The sequence below is a fragment of the Adiantum capillus-veneris genome, chromosome 27, assembly GCF_014529385.1.
Source record: "Adiantum capillus-veneris isolate H3 chromosome 27, ASM1452938v2, whole genome shotgun sequence".
NCBI classification, from domain to species: Eukaryota; Viridiplantae; Streptophyta; class Polypodiopsida; order Polypodiales; family Pteridaceae; genus Adiantum; species Adiantum capillus-veneris.
The window spans coordinates 85,412,369-85,421,618 of NC_140957.1; the positions used below are offsets into that span (position 1 = coordinate 85,412,369).

General features: G+C 43.6%; 1 protein-coding gene across 2 annotated transcripts; it reads right to left on the minus strand.

The window, feature by feature from the left end:
• Window positions 1–449: 449 nt before the first annotated feature.
• LOC147422309 (hyperosmolality-gated Ca2+ permeable channel 3.1-like) lies at window positions 450–5,863 on the minus strand. 2 transcript variants are annotated; one of them, XM_086502604.1, is made up of 7 exons: window positions 5,388–5,863; window positions 4,661–4,797; window positions 4,124–4,399; window positions 3,437–3,709; window positions 1,804–2,354; window positions 1,422–1,677; window positions 450–1,139 (listed from the first exon to the last, which is right to left on the minus strand). In XM_086502604.1, the coding sequence occupies exons 1-7, from the start codon at window positions 5,644–5,646 to the stop codon at window positions 780–782; spliced, it is 2,112 nt and encodes a 703-aa protein (XP_086358730.1). In that variant the 5' UTR covers window positions 5,647–5,863; the 3' UTR covers window positions 450–779. The 2 variants fall into 2 exon arrangements, with proteins under 2 accessions (XP_086358730.1, XP_086358731.1); XM_086502605.1 differs by lacking the exon at window positions 5,388–5,863 and having other exon boundaries at window positions 4,124–4,429.
• Between the last annotated feature and the right edge of the window lie 3,387 nt (window positions 5,864–9,250).

Consider the following 9,250-nt stretch of genomic DNA (forward strand, 5'->3'; position numbering starts at 1 on the left):
ATCCTGTACAGTATTACACATTCCGTATCATAGAAATGCAAAGAGTCACTTTATGACGAGAGATTTCCAATGTTCAAATTTCACACACACCACTCCCTTCACAACTTAGGGCAGATTCGCACGAGCTGGGGTTCTACCCCTGCCGTGCATCAGCAACCTTGTCGTGCAGCTGTAAACGCAGAGAAATATCATTGCAGCTTGACTAAAGGATTTCCCAACTCTACCATTGGGTGGGGGTAGAACAAAGGGTTTCCCAACTCTGTCAATTTTGGCAAGAGTTGAGAAGGGAGAGCTTCGTTCGCTTACCTGTCTCTCTCACACCCCCACACCCACACAAAGCCCACACACGCATGCATGCACATATGCCAAACTGCATCCCTACACGTATTGGTGCGTCTTGGCCTTTCAAATGCCTACCGTCCCCGGGTGTATACAAATGAGTCCAGGAATTAACCTTAGAAAAGTGCAACTCATGATAGTCATCTTTCACATGGCAAATGAGGAAGATACATGGGGCAACCAATCAGTTACATAACAAACTGACTCCAGCTATCCTTTCCCACTCTTCCTGCAAAAATGAGATAACATACTAGACATCATATCGCACACAAAACTAGGCGATGCCATCGAATGAGATGCCTCCATGCGAATGGATACCATCACAAAAGTTTGTCAAAGAATCTCTGAGCTCACCAATTTGGCATATTTGCCCAAGCTTAACCTAGTCTGGTTAGGAAGATAGAAAGATGTTCTCTGTGGATTCATTAGTCCGCTTGCATTTACAATTCCTCTTGCTTCTCTGGGTCAGCTTCTCTTTTGAGGCCGCCTTTCAAACGTAGACATTCGGGTGTGTAAGCCTCAACAATTGACTCTATTGAGGGCACGTCTTTCACCTCCTCACATGCAGCCATTAGGGGGCATGCACAAAAGGAAGGATAGTAAAACTTTCTACAAAGGTAGGCAAATACAAGGGTGGCAATGGGTGGGGGGATCATCAAGGGCACAAAGAAAAACTTCTTTGTTCCAAAGTAGCCCAGCATTGTAATCTGTGACAAGAAAAGGGCAGCCAGGATCCTTGAGTGTAGGTGTGGCCACATCCTTCCGCCGCTTTCATAATCAGGTACCATTACATTAAGAGCCTACAATAGAAGACAAACAAATATAATGAGGTAGACATCAACACATGTGCATATGCACAGGTAGACAGAAATTCACGCACATTTGCGGTTACTTACAGCTCAAATTATTAAACATTTGACTCATAATCAAAGTAGGAGTTACACAAACATATTAAAGTAGCCATCAGCACATGAACATATGTACAGGTAGACAGACATTCGAACACATTTGTGGGTTATATGCAGACGAATGCAGTCACATTATGTGCACATTTGAACACATGTGCACATAAATACAAGTACCTGATTCCGCATAAGTAGCAAACCTAGCCCAAAGTAAATAATTGTGAAGGGTATAATTGCCGGTGCTAGGACTGCATAGCATATTGTGATTGTCAAAATTAGCATGTCATCCGGCACACAAGTCGCATACTCGAATGATCCTGGAGCCCAGGCCTCTTTAGTCTCTTCTTCCGTCTTGCAAATTAACTTCTTCTTTAGATGATATTGAAGAAGAGGCACAATGCGAGAGAGCTGCAATCCGTAGCCCACAAGAAATCTACAAACATTTTGGCAATGAAAAGAAAATATGGTAACGCTAAAACCTAATCCCTAACTCCTAAACCAAAGATGTGTAGAGAGAAAGAATCAGCGTAAGCCACTTCAAGGACAAAAGATAACTTACTTGAGGGCTATGAAGGAGATAAAGAATGTCGCCTGCTTCGGAAGAGACTCACTAAGCAAGCCCACTATGGAGGTTGGTTTCTTGATGAGTGCATTCAACGACTCAAAAAGGGTTCCTGCAAGTGTGACACCCAGGAAGACATTGAAAACATTGAAGTAAAAATATTTGCCAGCTGCTGCCCTCACAATATGACTCTTTGCAGGTATCCCTTCAATTTGAGAAAGCTTCTGAAGCATCCCCGGTAAGAGCATCAAAAAGAGAATGAGAGCGATTTGGGGTAAGAAAGCTTGCAAAACAGTTCGGATTGCCGGTTGCTCTGTTATTGGCGTCAAGAATTTAAGTCTTTTCTCTAGGTTCTTCAGTGCAATGATAGCTGATATGAAGGCTATCGGGATCATATAGAAAAGGATTGTCAAAAGAACAAAAGAGTACACAGAAAATTGTCGTATAATGCGACTAATGAAGGAAATGGGAAGGTTGCCCCACACCACCTCCCTTGGCTCTGGAGCTGCCATGGTTGTCCAATTGTTTGCATATTTGCTGTGCATGGCCTGCGAGCACAAATTTACCCTTTGGTATTGGAACAAGGAGAGCACCAAGTGTTTGCAATTGTACCGCTTAATAAAACATAATAGGCATCACTAATGCTTTAGAAGTTGAGAAAGCATAAAAGACACAGTTTCACCATAGAAATCATTTATAAGCTGTTTGCAGGAGATGGGTAGCTCATTCCTTGACCCACGCATGCATGCACACGTGCGCGCACACTTTTTTTTAGTCACACACGCTTGAGCGTGCGTTGTTGGGTGGAGTGGGCATACGGGGGATGGCAACGAAGGAGAACCACGATGGGAGAGGAGTGCGTGCAAGCAAACGAGAAAAGCGAGAGAGAGAGATCTTCAACGAGCAGAGACTTAAAACAACATGCTGTTTTGATTTTAATATTAAGGGTTCTACATGTAGGGATTTAGGATACTATTAGCCACAAACTTTTCTTACCATGCAAACTCCACATATAGAGTGGTTTGCATCTGTTTATCACATGAGAGTTTACCACATAGGTAGGACCAAACGACAGAGGGCTTGAAAACCCAACTTTCAAGCCCTCTGTCGTTCGGTCCTACCTATGTGGGAAACATTCCTGTGGTAAACATAGAAGCCTCAATAATAATATCAAAAGAGCATGTTGTGGTCTCTGCTCGTTGAAGATCTCTCGCTTTTCTCATTTGCTTGCACGCTCTCCTCTCCCACTATGGTTCTCCTTCATCGCCATCCCCCATAGGCCCCTTGCACCTAACACGAGTATACACACAAAGGGACAATCTGCCATGGCTAGACATTCTGTATCTGGCCGCTCACTTTACTAATCATTCATATGATTCATTATCTTGAAGTATTTACATACATACATATGTATGTATGTATGCACTAACCTCATAGCTAACCATTCATTATCTTGAAATATGTACATATGTATGTATGTACGTATGCATGTACCTAAGTGAACAAAGGGAGCTACTCTGTGAGCTGCTGCAGGCTTGTGCTCCACCCACACATCCTGCCTGTATGCATCATTGGATATCTTTCGTGTTATGTGAAAATTGCACCAGAATTTATGCATGACTGGATTTACCTGCCCTGCACTGGCTGCAGCTGCCCTATTGTTGAAGATGACAATTGCAGCCCCTTGCTGACGCTTCGCACGAGTTTGCAACTGTTCATTCCGCAGCAAGGGAACAAGCCTCTCAATCTGATCTTTAAAATAGTCAATAGAATCGACCTTAGGGCCATAGAGACCAAGAATGCCGGTTCTGTGCATGGGCCTGAATTTGTATATGTCGCAGATAGCCTCTGTGTGTGCTAGCTTCTTTCTATATTTTTCAATATTAGTCCAAATTATATTAGCCTGCCAATCAAATTATACACACATAAATTGCCTTGAGGCTCGAATGCATCAACAGAAAACTTGGGTAGGATTGAACACAAGAGAGATAGAAGGCTTCAACAGATCAAGCTAGCGCACATAAAAGAAAATATAGTCAGCATATCTCTTCTATTCTCTAATGAGTGTATGTGCCCTTTCTTTCTTGCATTGCGAGTGTGCTTGTGACACTCTGCGCATGCTTGTATGTGGGTAGAGGGAAGTCATCTCTCCATTGCTTGTATGTGTGCTTTCTTGCCATAAACATCCGAACCTACATGCGAACACATGTACACCAGCACTTTTCTAACCATCAAATATGAATGTTGTGAATTGCTTTCTAGTTTAAATGGCCTAGCTGAGCTTCATTGCAACCAATCCAAAAGAAAAAGAGCTAACCTTGGCCATATTGGTCACAATGAGGCAAGTCTCGTATGTTGTTGGATGTAGCTTTCGGAAGAAGGTGTCAACCTCCTCTTCAATGGAACGGCCAGCGGGTGGAGAAGGGATGTCACGAACGAGAACTGCAAACTGCTCTGGTTTTGCCTTAGCAGATGCTTGATCTTGAGTTCTGAGAAACACTACGTGCTTGTAAGACTTCCATAACACAAACAAGGTGCTTATGGTAAGCCAATAGTCCGCAATTGCAAATGCCCACAACCGTGCACTCTTTTGCTGTTCAGCACATCCATGTCTCATCAATTACTAGCACAGGAAGATACAAACAAAGAGTCATGCCAAAGCTTAATGAATTGTGTGTCTGTGGTCCCATGTGGAAGTGTAAGTGTGTGTGTGTGTGCGTGTGCGCGTGTGTGTGTGTGTGAGAGAGAGAGAGAGAGAGAGAGCCTTGGTGAGGTGTGCAGTACAACAAAAGGCATGTGTGTATGTGGTGCATCCACATACACACAACAGAATCTCTTCATTTGGAGCACTAACCGAGATATTTCCCATGGCAACTTTGTCGAAGTTTGTAAATTCTGCCTTTGCACTGCTCTCGAAGTAATGATCTGTCCCACTAATGGGAAGCAATATGGGTATACAAAAGATCGCGGTGTATATGCATATCCACAGAGCTAGAAAGAAAATAAATGCAGGGATTAGAAATGAGACGGTTGCAAAATTAGGACACTGAAAATTTAGAACTAAAGATTTCTTAGCACAAAGCTCCATCAGCTGCATGATGGAGCTGAACATGGGCACTTCAAGGAACAAATGTAGCAAGTGTGACATCAAGAGACGTCTTAAAAGTTTCTGCTTTTTCAAGAAGGTTTTCTGATGTAGAAGCTTCTCCAATCATACCTAACAGTGCTCTTGTCCGTGAGTGCACATACAGAAATTATGTAGTACGAGTAGCATTCTATCAAACACACCAAAAAGAACAGAAGCTAAGTTCAAGAATTGTAGCTCAAGAAAGTGCACTCACAGGAAGCAAAATGCACTCAGAGTGCAGAAAAGTAACAATTGAGGAGAAAAGAGAGCAAAGAGAACGGTGTACTTTGAAAGCATGAGCATGAGCATGAGCATGACAAAACAGAGTATGTGAAAAATTGCACATTTGGACGCAGAGGAGCGTATCTTATATAAAACTTGGAATTTGAAAGCAGGGGAGCATACAAAAACAGAGTATGTGTAAAATTGAACATTTGGAAGCAGGGGAGCATACCGGAGTTGAGGAAAACCATGTAGATCGTAGCATCGAGACCCGCATGCTGAGCCATTTGGTCCTCGGTCACTGGCAAGGCATGGCGGATCCAAGAGAAGAAGCCATAGTCAGTAGGGGGCGGAAGGTCTTTGAGGAGCTTACTGGGGTAGTACACCTCTCTGTTCCATGGCCTTCTTGACAACCAGGAGTGCAATGCTAGCAGCACAACGAAGATGATCAATGATGTTATGATAGAGGTCACGAAGCCGGATATGTCCATGATATCTTACAGACTCGCAAAGAGTTATCGACTCTGCAACAGAAGAGCAATCCCTAGCAGCAGCTCATTGCTTTGTTCCCCCGCGAGAGAGAGAGAGAGAGAGAGAGAGAGGGAAGGGAGGAGGGGAGTGTGTGAGTGTGAGTAAGATTCGACAAGAACTTTCGGAAGATGGCGAAAACCGGAAATGTGATGTGGGCAGCAGTCGCTCTGCTCCAAACACAGGTGACACCACATACGCCCACCCAATTTGCGGCTTCGAAGTTGGGAGGGGCAGATAGCTTTAGCACATAAGAGCGCCTGCCCATAGAAGCCGTACAACCGCCTCTGAGCAAACGGGCCGTCAAAAGCAGGCGACCTACTTATGCATTCCCGTACACCAAGCCTACAGCCGGTTGAAGGTGTTGCTAGTGCTGACTGTGTACACTGTTCGGTCATTACTGGCTTCAAAAATCGGGTTGACTGCCTACATCCACTTTCGGATGCGATTTGATGTTTTAGAGGGTGGTCCAACGACCCTCCACATTGGAGGCGAAACCTGCTCCGAAGTTCATTGAGCAGCGTGTTCAGCAGGTGTACGAGAGGGGGTGTGAGAGAACGAAGGCCCTTTTGAAATCCCGCTAGCAGTCTTATGAGAAGGCGCTCTAATAAACCCGCTCAAGAAAATTGGTCTGGCAGGTGTTTAGCGTAAAGCTTGAGCACATAAGAGCGCCTTCGCGTAGCTCGCTAAAAGCACCTCTCACAAAGAGGACCTTCCAAAGGTAGTAGACCCGTTAGCTACATGTCTCCCATCCCATACCTAGGAATTTTTTGATCGCCAAGCTGCTCTATGCTGGTCTATGTGACTGTTCCAGTAGAAAGGTAGCTGTAGATGCCTAGTAGCGGGCTCTAGCCGGTTTCGGAGGCAGTTCAAACAGATAGAGGGTGGTTGGACCACCCCCCACGTCAGAGGCAAAACTGCTTCGTGCCTTTGGCCAGCAGCGCTTTCAGCTGTGTATGGGATGATTCTACAAAATAGAATAGGTTTGTAACATCGCTTTTAGCTAGCCTATGAGAAGGCGCTCGCACAACCGCTCGCACGTTTGCCTCCGGCCACCCAAGAAGGCGAGCACATAAACACAGTCCGCAGCTTTGTGTTGAGCAAGAGGACGAAACCTACTGGCTGGCTGCGAAATCACAGGCTTGATTTTTCTGGTCGCTGGAGCAGCAACCGTCACCCAAAAAGGAGTGGCCACATCAGCCGACGCCCCTGTAGAGGGTGTGTGGGTGACTGCCCAGCCACCGGGTCACCGGGTGTGCTTATGTGCTCAACACAAGAGAGCGCAATGCACATCAGGTGGCAATGCCTACGTGGCCTCTTCTATGGTTCCCAGTGGCAGCTACGACTCGCACGTCGTAGTCATTCTTTTGTCCGGTTCCCACCTCCAGCCGACTGGCGACCCGGAAAGCCGTGCGTTCGCACACAAGCAGAGCCCTTAGTGTTGCATAGTCAGCAAGCTCACCGATTGCGTTTTGTTGGGTGTTCCCACGATCGACCCTCAAGGGTGTATGTAGTAAAAAGAGTGGGGAGCCCCATCAAAGGGCTAAGGCCTTATTAGAAATTAAATGTCGCTATCCTTTTTCTTAATGAAAATTGAAACTTTTAATGTAGTGTTTTAGCTTGGCATTGTCCAAAGAACAAGCAATAAAATCATGAGGCCTACCAAATGATAATGATGATGATAATGGAGTGGTAAAAATAAAATGGAAGCTAGTTTTCGAGTTGCTTTCGAGAACTTTCGGGGCGGCTATTATCCCAAAGAACGAAACATGCACTTAGTTGTGACTGCTACTCATGAGGTAATACTTAACATCCTTGTGTGTTGCATATTTGTACAAGCCTCCCTTTTGGAAAGAATACCTCCTAAAAGCACATGTAGTGCTTGAGGTTGATTGTATATTCTTTTCTGAGTCAAATCTCAATATAACATCTCCATATACAATTGTGAGTATGACAAAAAACAAGGTGAGGAGGCACTAAGGCATGCTAAGGGGGGCTAAAGAGATAAAAGGCTGAATACAATCCAGAATGTCTTGACTAAGTATAAAAGACCGGCTAAAGAGATAAGAGCAAATAGAAGAGTGATTATTGTTGGGAAGATCCTTCAACTTGAAGCATTTCTCTCCAATTCTGACCTCCCCCCTCTTGAGCTTGTACAGCTCAGAGATTCTTTGAGACAGGAAGAGGTCTTAGAGGCTAATAGAGCCCTTGCTTTCACTAGGGAGTTCTGGGCTAGAAAAATTGATAGACCTACTAAAAACATGTTCGATTTGCTTTTTTTTTTTAAAGCTAAGGAGTTTGTGCCCTTGTTAAAAGGGAAATATGGCACACTGACAACTTCTCACTAAGAGAATCTCTCCATTTCTCATGAGTTCTTTACCCTTGGTGAACCCAAAAGAGATAGGAATATTAAAAAAGCTAGAGCTCTTATTTCCAAGGTCAGAAGGAAGACAACAGCTTCAAATATAGCTAAAGTTTTGGACCAACCAATCTTTGAGGGTGAGATCAAAGAAACTTTTGGTAACCTCAAGGCTGGAAAATCTTCTGGGATTGATGGACACCTAATGAGTTCTACATGCAATGGAAGGATTTTATAGTACCCTATCTTCTCCTAGTGTGGCAAGAAGCTGTTAGAAAAGGAGCTCTCCCTGCCTGTATAAGCACTTGAGTGGTTAAACTCATCCACAAAAGTGGGAATAAGGAGGATCTCAATAATTGGAGAGCCAGTAATTACTTGTTTGACTTCTATTTTTAAGGTGTTTTCTCTTTTTCTAGCTAGGAGATTAAGCCCTTTAATGGAGATCTTTATTTTGCAAGAGCAAAAAGGATTTATAAAAGGCATATTCATTCTTGATGCTACTATTCTTTATGGGAAGGAATGGAACATGCACTTAAAAATGGTCAAGATTTCTTCTTTCATAATGTGGATTTTGAAAAAGCCTATGCTAGGATGGAATGGGAGTTTGTGCTTCAATCCTTGTTTGATATGGGTCTTGGTAAAATATTTATCAAATTTTTCCATGTGGTGTTTGCAAATGCATTTACAAGGATTTCTATTAATGGAGAACTTATAAATTCCATTTCTCTCAGGACAAGGCTGTCATTTAGCACCGTTGATGTTTGACATAGCCTCAGATGCCTTGAATTGGCTGGACAAGAAGCAGATGCATGATGGTAAGCTTAGAGTAATCAAGATTGTTAAGTCTCCAGCTGATCTTTGTTTGCAGATGTTTATAGATGATACCAATGCTTTGTGTAATGCTGATCAAGAATCGGTGAATACCTTTCTAGAATGCTTGAATATCTTCTGTCTAGCAAGTGGGTCTCATGGACAGGTCTTCAAACTCCTTGGTGTTCCTATGGGTTTCGAAGTGACTTTTGCTCAGAGATGGGAATGGGTGATGGCCAAGTTTAGGAGAAAAGTCTACATGTGGCAGTCCTTCCAACCTTCTTTTGCCTCTAGGACTTTTGTTTTAAATCACTACATGCTGCCATCACTAATATATTTTCTTTCTTGCTAGAAACCTTCTAATGTAGAGTTAAAATAGGTCATTAGCTTGGCAAGAA

Coding starts and splice junctions, on each gene's coding strand:
- LOC147422309 (XM_086502604.1), bottom strand. CDS start 5,646: ATGGACATATCCGGCTTCGTGACCTCTATCATAACATCATTGATCATC. Junction 3,710..4,123: donor TTGTGACCAATATGGCCAAG/GTTAGCTCTTTT, acceptor TTTGATTGGCAG/GCTAATATAATTTGGACTAA. Junction 1,678..1,803: donor ATCTCCTTCATAGCCCTCAA/GTAAGTTATCTT, acceptor AAATGTTTGTAG/ATTTCTTGTGGGCTACGGAT.